The sequence below is a fragment of the Capsicum annuum genome, chromosome 7 (genome assembly GCF_002878395.1).
Source record: "Capsicum annuum cultivar UCD-10X-F1 chromosome 7, UCD10Xv1.1, whole genome shotgun sequence".
Lineage (NCBI taxonomy): Eukaryota > Viridiplantae > Streptophyta > Magnoliopsida > Solanales > Solanaceae > Capsicum > Capsicum annuum.
Genome location: NC_061117.1, coordinates 226279113 through 226293553, shown reverse-complemented (window position 1 = coordinate 226293553; position 14441 = coordinate 226279113). Strand labels below are relative to the sequence as shown.

Sequence of the window (14441 nt, the reverse complement as noted above, 5' to 3'; positions counted from 1 at the left end):
ATGTTCTGTATACTTATGCATGTGAGCACGAAGTATCGGTTAAAAGCGGAAGCTTTAATGTAGATGGACTTATTGTCTCTTTTCTTATCTCAAAAAGAGAGGGAGAAACTTGAGAGAGAAAAACAGTTCTCGAGCAGTTGCTACATGTGAGTATCATTGTATTTATGAATCAAGTGATTATTATTTGATTCAATTTTTTTCATAACGTAAGGTGTATCACGTTAGAAGAAAAAGGTAGTATTTTTTATTTTTTTTTATTGATCACCCTCTTTAAAAGACAATGATGTTTGTTTAAATAGGTAAGAAAAAATAGCATAATTTAGTGAATGAATAACGGTCATAATTCTAATAACGGTTAGAAATAAAGACTCGTAGAGACATTATAACATATCAACTTTTTGGTCACTTCTCCCACACTAATGTCCATGTATCAATTTGGATATTTTCTTAATCAATAATTTTCGTTATTTCTATTACGGATGAAGTTAGAGGGGAAGTCAAGAATTAAAGTTTATGAGTTTCGAATTCTAATTTTTTAAAGTTACTTTATTCTAAATTAATAATACACACATGCTCAAAAAAAAATTAAAATAAAAACAAATTTTGAATTTAAACTATTGAATTTGACCAAATCATTAGTCGACGCTCTACCTTCGTCCCTGAATCGAATCTCACTAATATATATAAACCCTATTGTGAATCATGTTTAAGGAATAATGGAGTTGATTCTGAAACTGTGATTTATTCTATAGAGTATTCGTGCATCATGGAGCAAAATAGTGAAATCACGAAGGAGGGTTGTCTGACATAGAGCCACGGTCGTGAGTTCAAACAAGGGGCTCCTTGCTGGTTTCAAATTCAGAAAAATGATGAAGGTTACAGTAAATTGACGAAAAATACAAAACTTGAAAATTCATCACGATGAATTCTCCTAATATAGATATCGTCGAAATTAGGGGTGCTTATGAGGTGGTTATGTTTGAATTTGAATGTTTTTTATTTGACTTGTTATTTATCGGTATGTAAATATGCTAAATTGTTATAAGATTGTTAAGATATCATTAAGGTTATTGGTCGTTAACGATTTTTTTTTTTGTAACAACTATAAGATATAATAAGGAACTCACTCACCAATAGCAGTGGTGGCGCAGCGGAAAGGGGCTGCTCCAACCTACCTAGAGGTCGAGGGTTCGACCCTGGGTATGGACAAACACTCTGTTGGGAGCTTTCCCCCCAAATGGGGCTCGACGCGGGCGAATCCAGATATAGTCGGATTCCTAAAAAGTGGGTACTGGACACCGGTTGGTTTAAACAAAAAAAAAAGGAACTCACTCTTGATTGTATATATATGTAATACCCTTTAGAACCTGGAAATTTAGCAAAGTGTTGGAGACTTATTGTTTTACGAATTTTTTGAACTATGATTTGCTCTTAACAAAATTATATAAGAATTGGAAAAATATTCATACAGTGGGAACCAATCATAAATTCTTACTCTTATTTTCTAAATATGTTTTCAGCTCTATTTTTGTGTAAAATGTAGAAACATTAGGTAAAAGTTTGGTAATATTCATAACAAATAAAGAGACATTAGGCTGATAAGTTAAACCAACTGATAAGAAATTAGACCCATACAATTTTTTTTAAGTATTGTTATATACACTGATAAGTTAAACCAATTAATAATTTCTTTTGATTTCAAAATACTTCTTACATTTTGTTTCTCTCACGAGTTAAATTATATAAATTTTTATTAATATTTTAATATATATTTGTCATCATATATATATATTAATATGTAAGAAGAGTTGCAACTTATAGTAGTTATTTTTCGTATCGTTTCTTTAATATAGTTGAATTAGATCTTAGCTTAACTCACACTGCAAAAAACTGACGTTTTTTCCGACTGTCTTTAACAAATATTCAACATATCTAATGTATTTTCATAAAATAAAATATGAGGAAGATGAAATATACAAAGTCCATAACACTACCTCAAATAAAGTAAATTAACAAATACTCAAATATTTAATTTCAAAATATTAAAACTAATTCAATTTAGCTCTAAAAGCTGATTAAACTGTCTTAAAAAAAAAAATCTAACAATTATTTTGAGAAAGAGTAAATTCTAATGTCTCTTTATTTGTTATAAATATTACCAAACTTTTAGCTAATGTTTCTACATTGCACAAAATAGAGCTGAAAACATATTTAGAAAATAATGACCTATGATTGGTTTCCCTGTATGAATATTTTCCCAATTCTTATATAATTTTATTAAGAGCAAATCATAGTTCAAAAAAAGTAAAATCAAAATATTTTAAAGCACCGCATTATTAAATCTCATATCTTCATGTTCATTTTATAAATAAATACTTCCCATTATAAACTTTTAAATACTTATAATTTTATAAAGATTCATTTGTCAATCTTTAACATGTATACATGAAATCTATTCACACCAAACACTTTTTTTTTTCACAACATTTAAAATAATAGACTTTTTTTTGATAAAACACAAATAACGTATCAATTTTTATATTTTAAAAAATAAAAACTAATTAAAAATCTCAAATTCTGTTTTTTTGAAAAATTTAAAATTATGATTTTATTATATTCAAAATTGCATGTTCAAAACTATACTTTATTCAACCAAATCTATATCTAAATTTACATCACTTTTTTGTGTCATGGAATCGATTTCTAAATTTACTATACACCTTACAAAACCAAAATATTGTGAGTGGATAAAGTGAAAAAGCAAAATAAAATTGGAAAAAAGAAGAAGATAAACAGTAGATATAGGGTCCCATCTCCATTATTATTATTACCCAACTGTTATTTGTTAAGCTTAAGCTATAAACTTCTCTTTCACACACTAAATAAACATTTCAACGCACTAAAATTTTTATTATATATAAAAAAATTTTAATTTATTTTTTATAAAAATCTATTATACGTATCATACATTATAAAAGATAATTGCATACACTAAAACATTTGTGATAATTAATCTATTATATGCATTGCACACACTTAAAAAGACCTTCTATAGATTATTAACATTTTTGCTACTCGAATCATAAAAATCTATTATAACCAATTTTATGTTCTCTCTCACACACATTCTCTCTATCATCATCACTCTTGTCTCTTTTCTCTCACACACATTACACACACTGTTTTCTTTGTGAAACTTTTTAACCTTCTTAACACCTTTTTTTCACAAGGATTCCCTGAAAAGCCTAGGGTTTCTTCACCCCAAAAACAAGAAAAGGTGAAGAAGAAGAAGAAGAATCAAGATTTGTTAGCAATACATTTAATAGACACACACTGTATTTAGTTATGTGTGTTAACTGATATTCTTGTTGGTCATTGGAAAACAGTTAAAGATGGGAATTTTTTGATTGTTCCAGTCAAAAAAGTGTTAGTCTTGTGGTTGTATTTATTTGGGTGGTTGCTTTTTTGGAAACTTACATGTGAAGCAAATTAGTGTTTTCTTGTGTTCTTTTTTTTTTTTTTTTGTCTTTTTTTGTTTTCTTCTCATCTCATCAACCAACTGCCACAAAATGGAATCTTGTGGATCTTGTCTTTACTTGTTTCTGTTACTTGGGTGTTTGGATTTGATGAATTTATGATCTGGGGTTTTTGTTTTTATATGTGGATTAAAGTGAGGTTGTTTAGTGAGCTTGGTGATTAATGACTGTTATTTGGGTGCTTGGATTTGATGAATTTATGATCTATATGGCTCAAAGTGAGGTTCTTTAGTGAGATTAGTAGATAATGACACCGTTATTTATGCTATGATGATTTCACAGGCTTGGTTATATGAGTTGTTCTCATATCAAAATGAGGGGTACTTTTGAGAATTTGGGGTTTTGGGTATTGTAGTTTTCGAGTTAGTTGTTTATAGTTGGTTTAATAATGGAGGACATTGGGTTATTTAAGCAAGCCTGGATGTGGTTACAATCAAAGAAAGATTGTTACTCAGTAGTAAGGACAGCTGCTGGCTGTTTTAGGGATAAAGTCGGAATTTTTAATGAGAGGATATGGCCAATTGTTTGTTGTGGGTTTGCAAAACTGGGGAAATTGCTGTTTATCTTGTTCAGATACTGGAAGGATTGTTTAGTACGAGGCTGTCGATCGTTCTTTGCTCTTGGATCCGCGGCGTTGCTCCTTATTATGTGGAGCTGTTTTCTAAGTTTGACATCTATGTCGTGTCTGGTCTACGTGCTTCTTAGTATGGTATGATTCTATTTTATTACCTTTAATTTCCTGTAGATAGAAAGATTTGCTTCCTGTTCATTAATTGGTGATTGATTAACTCGATCCTGGTTTTATTGCATATTCATTGTACTAGTAAGGCGTATAATGGCATACTAAATAAGAACTTGAACATATGTACAGATTTATTGTTGTTTAAATTATTTGCCTAAAGCTCATTGATCAAGTTGGACATGAATTTATTGCGGCAGTGATGCACTAGTATCTTCCCAGGAGATACTACGAGCAAGTACTACTGTTTTTGGCAATTTTATCTTATTTCACATGAGCAATGATATGGTGCTTGGCAATGTTCAAGATTATTATGTTTGTTTTTTTAGTTAGGTATCCAACTCATTGAAAGTTGTATTAGACATAAAGCAATATGCCACTCTTTTCCCTGTGTTTCAGACCACATAAATGTCCATGAGGATATCTGAAGTATATATTGAAATTCAAAAAATCTCCGAACTTAAATCGGTAATTATAATTTATAGCTCAATTTGAGTGCTTGAACACTTCAACTTCATCTCTAGGTTCTTGAGTGAGAAAGGAAAGACTTAGATGGTAATTAAAAAAAGTCTCTTCTAGCCTCCTATTTTGTCTTGTGCCACTATTCCTCATTGGCCTTTCCATTTGGTGAAAAAATATACTCCCTTCATTTCGATTTGTTTTAAAGAAGATTTTTGAATTTTGTGGTCTGAAGCTCGAGATATGTAAAATGTTCCAAAATGCCCCTTTAATTTGTGGTCTTTAGCATGTCATGTGGAAAGTTAGAATTAAAGAGTTGCTAATAAAGGAAAGAGACATTCCTTTTTAAACAGACTAAAAAGGAAAGTAATACAAATAAATTGAAACTGAGGGAATACTTATAGCTTGTTTGGCCAAACTTCTAAAATCAACTTATTTTGAAAAGTGTTTATTTCAAAAGTGATTTTCAACAAAGCACTTTGGGTGAGAAGCAGTTTGTGTTTGTCCAATAAATTCAAAAAACACTTTTGAGTAACAATTAGTGTTTGGAGCTTTTTAAAGGTACTTTTAAGTGCACTTTTCCGAAAGTACTTTTTAAATAGGTGTTTTTAGGAAGAAGCTACTTTCTTTAGCTTTTGAAGAATAACTTCTGCTACTCCCTAGAAACACTTATTTTCTCTCAAAATCTTGGCCAAACACCTTACTTTTTAAAAATAATCACTTTTTAGAACAAAATAAACACTTTCAGATAAAAATAATCTTGGCCAAACAGGCTATTATATGCTATCCTGCTTATTTCATTTCTCGTTTCAGATGGTCTCTTGAGACTGTTCAGTGTTCTCTTGCAGTATCACTTTTTTTCAAATTGTCAATAGTGAAGAGCTGATGATATTTTATGTTGATTTGTCTTTCAGGGTGCTGCAGGGGCTGCCGTTCAGTATTTAGGCTGCACTCCTGGGCTTTTCATTGTTGGGCTCTTCGGTATTTTAGTTTTATGGATGTATGCCAACTTTTGGATAACTGGTGTATTGTTTATAGTGGGAGGTAGGTTTGTTCCGCACTTCTACCAAATTGCTTAAGTTCTTGTGCTTTGATTCTTTTCATTCATGGGTGAAACCATTCCTATTCAGTAAAAAGTGAGACCTAATAGATAGCTTGACATGGGTAAGGTTGACACTATTGCTAACTTGAGTCTCTTCATTACTTGAGATTTTGTTTACATCTTATATGCAACCAAAAGTAAATATATCATTATTTTATTTGTTCTACAATATTCCCATGAAGACGAAAGCTCGACAAGACATCTGTTTATTTTTAAGCTTGGGTTGGGTAGCAAAAGTGAGATGGTTTACATTGCATGAAACTTGTGCATATGTTGGACATTCAAAGGCCAACCTGGTGACTTTCGAAGGTATTATCTCAGTCCAACCAGGTGGATTTGGCTGTAGACATAGAATCTGGAGTATTGGATGTGTGGAATGAATCATTGTTGTTAGTTTGTAATTTCCCTGTTCTGAGAGCACATGTAACTTTGAAAAGTTTAAAATAAGACAGAGAAATATATTATGGAGTTGATTCTACTTGTTGGAAATTCTTTTTAAACACCTTTATGGTATTGCTTCCGTCTGCTATATTTCTCAAGTTTATATGTACGATATACTGTATTTTCAGAAGTTATGCAACCTTTGATCCTTGTCTTTGTGGCTTTGTAGGCTATCTATTTTCCTTAAACCATGCGAGACTTGTGGTATTAATGGCTACCATTTATGCTATGTATTGTGTTAAAGTTCGAGTGGGATGGCTTGGAGTTTGTCTCTCAATAAATCTTGCTTTCCTCTCAAATGACTTGGTAAACTACATACTCCAGTGGTGTGACAATTTGAGTGAAAGCACACACGTTGAAGATTATAAAGAGTCTGAAGCATTTACTGAGGATGACTTCTCCACAGATTATGAGTCATCGGTTCCTGTGGATGAACCTGAAAAGGTTGAAAAGGTTCACGCTTGCAAAACATTCAGTGACACTGCTTCTACTTCATCAGTTGTAACAAAACAAATAGAACCCCCAGCTAAGCCCGTAGTTAGAGAAGATGCAAATTCAATTATTGAGATGAAGCGGATATTAGATAGTTCGGATCATTATGAAGCACTGGGGATTTCTCGGCACAAGAAAATTGACACTTTACTTTTGAAAAAAGAATACCGTAAAAAGGTATGCTACTTTTTTTTCATGCCTATGTAACAGATATTTAAAGCCAAGTGATGAGTTTGAGAGTCATCTACCTGAGTCCCGTTTTCAAGTTACACATATTAGAATGTATCATATTGATGTTGATTACTCATGCCATCTTTTGTGTCTCTTTACATGTCACATCTATACTACTAACTTGGGGTTCTGGTAATATTGTGTACAACGATAGAAACTGGATTTTAAACCTCTTGATTAGTTTGACGGATTTGAGCTACGCATCAAAATGTCCATGACATTTCTTTGATGCAAGATAACAAAATTTCATGTCTTGTCCAATGATGTATTCACCTTCTATCAAGACAAAGTTCAGATTGATGTTAATTTTATATTCATGTAATATGCAGGCAATGCTTGTGCACCCCGACAAAAACATGGGAAGTGCACTTGCCAGTGAATCATTTAAGAAACTTCAGTGTGCATATGAGGTGATTACTACTTTAAAAGCTAATTTATCTGTTAATTATTGTTATAATACAATTGTTGCTTCCAATTTGTTTGAGATGCAAATGTACCTCTATGGTTTTCTAATACTTTCATTTGTTTTTCAGGTTCTTTCTGATTCTGTCAAGAAGCGGGACTATGATGAACAACTCAGGAAGGAACAATCTAGGAGTGTAATGCAAAACTCACCTAGCACGTCCAACCAGGTTCAAATGTCTGACTGAACTTCATTAATCTCTAGTAACCCAGTCACTGATATGTGTTACTAATGCTCGAGCAGAATTCAACATCTTAACCTGCAAACTTAATTATCAAAGCGGGAAAATTTTCAATGAACTAGTTTTATCAGTTTAACTGGGAAAGAGTAAATTCAGTGTCTGCCCTGTCCTTCATTTGAACCATCATAGCCCTATTTCTTGCAATGATGACACCAAATTATACTATGTGATACTTGTTACGCAACCAATGAAATCCATTCCAATCCGTGATAAACATTTAAGGTGAAACAAGAATTTCTGGGAGTATGCTGAAATTGTAAGGTATCCTGGAATTTCAGAAGAAAGAAATTCTTTTGGAATAAGAAGTTCTATTGGACGTATTGGAGACTGATATTGATATATGATACTTGGATGTTTAATAAAGAGTGTTTAGCTTTAAAATCTTTATTAAGGGGAACTCGTGCAAATAGTTATTGATGAATTTAAAAAATAAAAACAAAGGATGCCTTTCTTGCCAGCCGAAGTTTATCTTCAGATCCTTCAACAGGAAGACTTAATATTTACAATGATTTATCTGGCATGTGCAGGAATCCTCCAACTACCGCTCAGAAGAGTCGAGGCGTATCCATTGCACAAAATGTGGCAACTCACACATTTGGATCTGCACCAATAGGACAAAGGTCAAGGCAAGATGGTGCCAGGTTGGGAATCATTAAATTGTTTATTATGGTTGCTGGTCCTCTCTTTCACTTCAAATTCTTATGAAAGCTACTGGTGTGCAGGATTGTTGTCAATATCACCAAGCCAAAGATGGAGATGGATGGGTAGAGTACAAAGGATCATTAGTTTTTAATCGACCTCAAAAGGTGTCTAAATTTCACAGTTATTTATATTCTCTTGTAAGATTTATGCCAAGTAGTGTTCAATTTGGTTCATTTACTAGTTCAATAGATAAAAGTATCATTTGGGAAGCAATTATCATTTCCGGAAAGTCTTGGAGTTACACTATTTTTTTTTTGTTATGGGTATTTAAGTGGAGAAGGGTAGAGGGGTGGTTCCATTATCTCAGAGTTTTGAAGGCTGCAGTTGGTCCTAAGGGTTGGCCCCAATGGAATACGGATATTTTGGTCATAAAAAAATTGCACGTTATACTTGATCATTATTGTCTAGTTCCATTTTTGATAGATATTGTAGGAAGCAATTTCTTAAAAGAAGACTTGGACATTCAAGGACACTCTTCTACTTAATGGTTATTTTGACTTCATTAGAAAGCTTCGAATTGTTAATGGTGCAAAGAAGCAAGTCCATCATCTTTCTCTAGGATTTTCCTCTGGTTTGGTTTGGTCAAATCTTAACATGGTTTATGTGATCAGGTTACAGAATATAGGGTGGTTCTCCACTTTTATCTGTCTATGAGTTAATGTATTTATGTGCTTATAGAGGGTACAATCCACTAGTACTAATCAGTCATCAACTCCGAAGAGTTAGAAGTAAGCATCTAGCTGCATGTGAACAGTGGTCTCCCTTCCTATCCTTTCCTATCACATGTAATTTTGTTTATAAGATGGCCATTCTTTATAATGTTCCTTAATATACTTGTCATTCAGGCGGAGATACCTCGTGCTTTTGTATGCGCTGAAGGCAAGATATTTGATGTGTCAGAATGGGCCATATGTCAGGTCAGTATTCTCTGCATTACTTACGTACCAAACCAGATAAAGGTTTCATTCTCTGCATTATTTCGCAAGAACTGTTAGTCATTGCTCCTCTGGAAGTAGAGAAATCCCAGGATGAAAACTATTGTATGAAAAAGATGGAAATATGTCCGTTGTTGCTAGTGCTTGTGTTCACCAATCTCCTTTGTGCAGGGTATGGCTTGTCGACCCAATACCCATAGGCCGAGTTTCCATGTAAACATGGTTGGATTAGAGAAATCATCGCAGCGATCCAATTCAAGTAGGTATCCGTGGGATTTTGATGCTGAGATGACAGATGAAGATGAAGAATTCGAGCTGTGGCTCCAGCAAGCTCTAGCATCTGGACTTTTCTGTGAGACACCAAAGCGAAGAAAGACTTGGAGTCCTTTCAAGTTGAATCAGATGAAAGGAAAGAAGCAATGGAGAAGGTCTTCATGAGCTACATGCATCAAAACTGGCTACGCTGCTCGGATGAGCATTTTGTGATGAATGATGCAACGTTCACTGCCTCTAAAATCAGGCAAAATGAAGAATGAAGATCAAAAGACATGATGCACACTATCTAAAGGTTTCATATGTATCAACAGGGAGATGATCGAGCTTCTCATCAAGGAAGAAGCCTTCTGTTGGTTTGGCTAAACAAGTATAAACATGCTGGTTAGCTGATCCATTTGTATATAGCATCCTAATTATCCGGCTTTCGTACACCCACTCTCCCTAGATCCCACTTGTGGAATTACATTGGGTATGTTGCATCTTAATTATCGGGCAGCATTTATCTATTGCAATGCTCGGTTTTGAGCTAGATCCTTTAAATTGAATAGGAAAACAAAACAGAGAAATCTTTGTACATCTGATGATCTTGCCTGGACTTCGTCCTACTTGAGGTGCAATAAATTTCAGAGAAAAACATTGTACTCTTCTGTGCAATTATAGGACAATTCATACTATGATCGTGCTACACTATCCACATATTTAAGCTCGAAAAATCTAGCCCAATAAGTTGGCAAAGCCAACACAAGATTAGGGCCGTCACCTTCATTCTATGCGGACCCTGACCCGGGCTGGCTTCTTGGGAAGCCCGTTCCCAGTGCGCTCACGGCCCGGCTGGCCTGCCAAAGGTAGTGGGAATTCTCCCGTTCCGTGGTCAAAGACTTGGTTGGATGCGGGATTCAAGTTGCTCTAGCCTTTTATCACATTGTTCAGACTACATTCTAGTAAAAGTTTCTTTGCACAAGATCACAGATAATATTGTATCATTCTGTAAGTCCAAAGAGCAAAATTGAATAGTTCAAACCAAGAGCAAAGAATCTCGTAAACACCCCACCCCTCACCCCGCGATTGTTACAGATCATCTTCCTCTAAATCCTGTTATAAATCTCTGGATGCCAGCAAAATCTGATACCATCTTCACTTTAGAGAAGCTACCTTGCTTCTTAGTCTCAATGTAATGGACTAGGAATTTGCTCTGCTCATCACCATTTGTCTGCAGCAACATGATAAAAGGGATGGTGTTAATAAGGAAATATAAAATATTGGGAGTACAAAACTAACCATGCCTAATAGCATCATGGTTACTTATATCACACACTGTCAAAAGCTCAGTTAGAAAATTACCCTTTTTCTATAAGGATCCAGAATGACAAGTTGAACAGGAAAGATAAAAAAGCTTGATCCAGAACATGGATAGTTACCTCAAATGCAAAGAAACCGCCAGGTTTCAACATCGAAACAGCTCCATCGCAGAGATGGATAAGGTCATTCATACCACTTGCTCCACCGTCTAACGCTAGTCTAGGTTCATGTCTACCAACTTCAGCTTGTAGTCCACCAATATCTTTGCTTGGAATATATGGTGGATTACTCACCAGTCCCACAAATTCTCCTTCATTATCTCTCAAAGGCTCAAACCAAGATCCTTGCTTCACATGGACTTTTTCCTGGCAGAAACATACAAGACAGATGCTCGATTCAAAATTTGCGTCGTAAAAATTTGATCAGTGATATAACCCTTGGTTCACTAATTCTATAATCATGTATGAAAATCTGATTTCTCATCAAGAAAGCCCAAATTCCCATTCAGCCACAAACATTTAAGAATCACAACCTTTGATTAACTAGTTGAGGGTCTATCGATAACAGCCTCTTTACCTCTCTACCTCTACCTCTGAGGTAGAGGTAAGGTCTATGTACACTCTACCCTCCTCAGACCTCACTCTGTGGGACTACACTACACTGGGAATGTTGTTGTTGTAACCTTTGCTTAACTAGCCAATTCTACAAACTATACCAGTTACCTTTAAAGATCAATCAGCATGAGAAATTCAACTATGCAAACACAGTAAAGTCTCAAAGAGGAACCATACAAGTGCAACTAGCAACAACTAAGCCTCGGACCCAAACAAGTTGGGGGTCGACTATATGAATCCTCGCTTTCATTTAAGCCTCATTTCAAATCACACTAAGAGCAACAAGCAAATTACTAAAAACACTAACCTCCAAATCATACCTCTGCACATTATAAGATGCAACAGCAGTAGCAACAGGACTTAAATCAGTAGCAATAACTCTACCTTTACTACCCAAAATCCTTGCAATCCCAATAGCAAGTGCACCACTCCCAGTCCCCAAATCACCCCACAATCCATCCCTCAACTCCTCATTCTCCTTAATAGCCTCATCCACAAGGTCCACAATCAGCTCAGTCTCAGGTCTTGGTATCAAAACCCCTTCTTGAACACTCAAAACCAAATCCCTCCAATGTTCACAACCAACCACATACTGAAATGGCCTTCTTTCTTCTACCCTTTGTTTCCACAACACATAAAGTTCATCCAAACATGTCCTTATCAAAACAGTACTATTACCATTCCTACTTTTGTGGGGTTGTTCCAAGATTGATTTGGGTGTCCCAATTGCATCTTCAATAAGCCAATTGAGCTCTCTAAGTAACTGGTTGGAGTCTGGACCATTATCAAGATTCAAGAAAGCTGAACCTACAGAAGAAGCTAAGGATTTAGCCCAAAGATGCCATTTTTTGAGGTCTGTTAAGGTTGTTTTGAAGGTGGGGGGCCTTAAAAACAGTGGTGTTTGAGGTTTCACTAACGTTGTTGGAGATGAAACAGCACAACATGAAATTGGTCGAATGAAGCTTAACCTCATTTTCTTCAACACACTTCGCAAATCTCAACATTCTTTTGGATATTTTACCCCCATTGTCTTTGTTTTGACCGAGTATTAAGATTTAATTAAAGAAAATTTATATGAAGATAATTTTTATTTTATCCAAATGAGTTTATATTTTAGATTCAAACTCGAACGCTCTCATTAAGAATGAATAGATTGTTATACCTGACTTTTACTATAATTCCCTATAATAAGAACATAAATAGCTTAAATGAATTTAAGTATTTAACTTAATTATATTGAGAATGATTACAAAATTTAGTATTTATATATTGTGGATATTTTTATATATATATATATATTTTATATTGTGGATATAATATCCCCCATTTTTTTTGCAATTGATTCAAGCTTATTTCATATCACATCATATATATAGAGAGAGAAATATATATATAGAAAAAGAATACACTCTAATTAACGTAGAAACACAATTTTATAATTTTTAAAAAGGAATAAATAGAATAGGTATAATAAATAGTTCAAAAGATTTAGATAATGTAATAACTATTCTAGATGAAATGGAAATAATAGGAGAAAAATCCTTAGCACACTGGAATGCTAATGAAATAATGTGTAAATTAGAAATTATCAACCCAGAATATACAATAAAGATAGCGTCTATAGAAGTCAATAATGAAGATACTGAAGAATTTGATAGACAAATAAGAGTTATTAAATTAGAAGTTATAAGAAGATCAACCTCTAGACATAGATCATCAACTTTTATAGTTAGAAACCACAACGAACAAGTAAGAGGAAAAGCACATATGGTAATAATTATAAGAGATTAAACGACAACACTAGGACAAATACATATAAACTACCTGATAAAAATGAACTAATTAATAGAATACAAAGAAGAAGAATATTTAGCAAATTTGACTGTAAATCAGGGTACTGACAGGTAAAAATGCATCTAGACAGTATACAATGGACAACATTCACATTTTCAGGAGGGCATTTTGAATGGCTAGTTATGTCGTTTGGTTTAAAAACAGTTCCACCAATTTTTCAAAGAAAAATGAATAATATCTTTGGAGGATATAAAATTTTTATATTAGTTTATGTAGACGATATTCTAGTATTTAGTCAGAATATGCAAGAACACCTAGGACACCTACGAACAGTTTTTAGACTATTTGTTAAACATGAAATAAGGAAAAAGACATCGTTTCCACCCCAAACTATACTCGAAAAGTCTAAGTCACACCTAAACTATTGGAGTGACCTAATACACACCTAAACTACTTAAAAGTGTAATTTTTTACAACCTAAATCTGACATGAAAAAAACATAATTATTTAATTAAAAAAGACGCGTCTAAAATAAAAAATAACACAAAAAAAAAGTTAAAACTGAAAATTCCAATTCCAATTCATCTTCTTCTTCTCCAAAATAAAAAATTCCCAAACTGAAAAAAATATTCAAATTCAAAACATCCATCTCCTTCTTCTTCTCCAAAATCAAAAATTCCCAAACTGAAAGAAAGATCCAAATTCAAAACATCCATCTTCTTCTTCTTCTCCAAAATAAAAAATTTCTAAACTGAAAAAAAGATCCAAATTCAAAACATCAATCTTCTTCTTCTTCTCCAAATTCAAAAATCCCCACCATCCATCTTCTTCTTCTTCTCCAAATTCAAAAATTCCCAAATTAAACTGAAAATTTCAATTTCAATTCCAAGTTGTCAATGAATTTCGAACGATTAACAATGGGCAAAATTGCTCCTTCTTCTTCTTTCCCCAATTCAATTCAACCATCGCCAAGTAGTAGTACAAGCGTCTCACTGACCTTGGCCCAACAACTTCACTAACTAATAATAGCCCTCACGTAGAAGGCAGGCCAAAAGGTTTGGTGACAATGAAAATAATTGGAACGGATGGAATGGCAAACAAGAGGTAGAAATGAGAG

The 14441-nt window shown here is 33.8% G+C and overlaps 2 protein-coding genes across 2 annotated transcripts; one reads left to right on the top strand and one right to left on the bottom strand.

The window, feature by feature from the left end:
• Window positions 1-3056: 3056 nt before the first annotated feature.
• Window positions 3057-10291, top strand: LOC107878910. Its single transcript, XM_016726085.2, has 9 exons — window positions 3057-4245; window positions 5649-5778; window positions 6447-6946; window positions 7330-7410; window positions 7534-7632; window positions 8232-8345; window positions 8427-8510; window positions 9252-9323; window positions 9513-10291. The coding sequence occupies exons 1-9, from the start codon at window positions 3925-3927 to the stop codon at window positions 9777-9779; spliced, it is 1668 nt and encodes a 555-aa protein (XP_016581571.1). The 5' UTR covers window positions 3057-3924; the 3' UTR covers window positions 9780-10291.
• Window positions 10292-10506: 215 nt separating this feature from the next.
• LOC107878911 (release factor glutamine methyltransferase) lies at window positions 10507-12695 on the bottom strand. Its single transcript, XM_016726086.2, has 3 exons — window positions 11838-12695; window positions 11036-11281; window positions 10507-10827 (listed from the first exon to the last, which is right to left on the bottom strand). Exons 1-3 carry the CDS (start codon window positions 12501-12503, stop codon window positions 10693-10695), a joined length of 1047 nt encoding a protein of 348 aa, XP_016581572.1. The 5' UTR covers window positions 12504-12695; the 3' UTR covers window positions 10507-10692.
• Window positions 12696-14441: the final 1746 nt, after the last annotated feature.

Excerpts from the sequence above, each read along its gene's own strand:
- LOC107878910 (XM_016726085.2), top strand. The coding sequence starts at position 3,925 with ATGGAGGACATTGGGTTATTTAAGCAAGCCTGGATGTGGTTACAATCA. Across the intron at positions 5,779-6,446 it reads TGTATTGTTTATAGTGGGAG|GCTATCTATTTTCCTTAAAC; the intron begins GTAGGTTTGTTC and ends GTGGCTTTGTAG. Across the intron at positions 8,511-9,251 it reads TTTTTAATCGACCTCAAAAG|GCGGAGATACCTCGTGCTTT; the intron begins GTGTCTAAATTT and ends CTTGTCATTCAG.
- LOC107878911 (XM_016726086.2), bottom strand. The coding sequence starts at position 12,503 with ATGAGGTTAAGCTTCATTCGACCAATTTCATGTTGTGCTGTTTCATCT. Across the intron at positions 11,282-11,837 it reads TGCAGAGGTATGATTTGGAG|GAAAAAGTCCATGTGAAGCA; the intron begins GTTAGTGTTTTT and ends TGTTTCTGCCAG. Across the intron at positions 10,828-11,035 it reads GCGGTTTCTTTGCATTTGAG|ACAAATGGTGATGAGCAGAG; the intron begins GTAACTATCCAT and ends ATGTTGCTGCAG.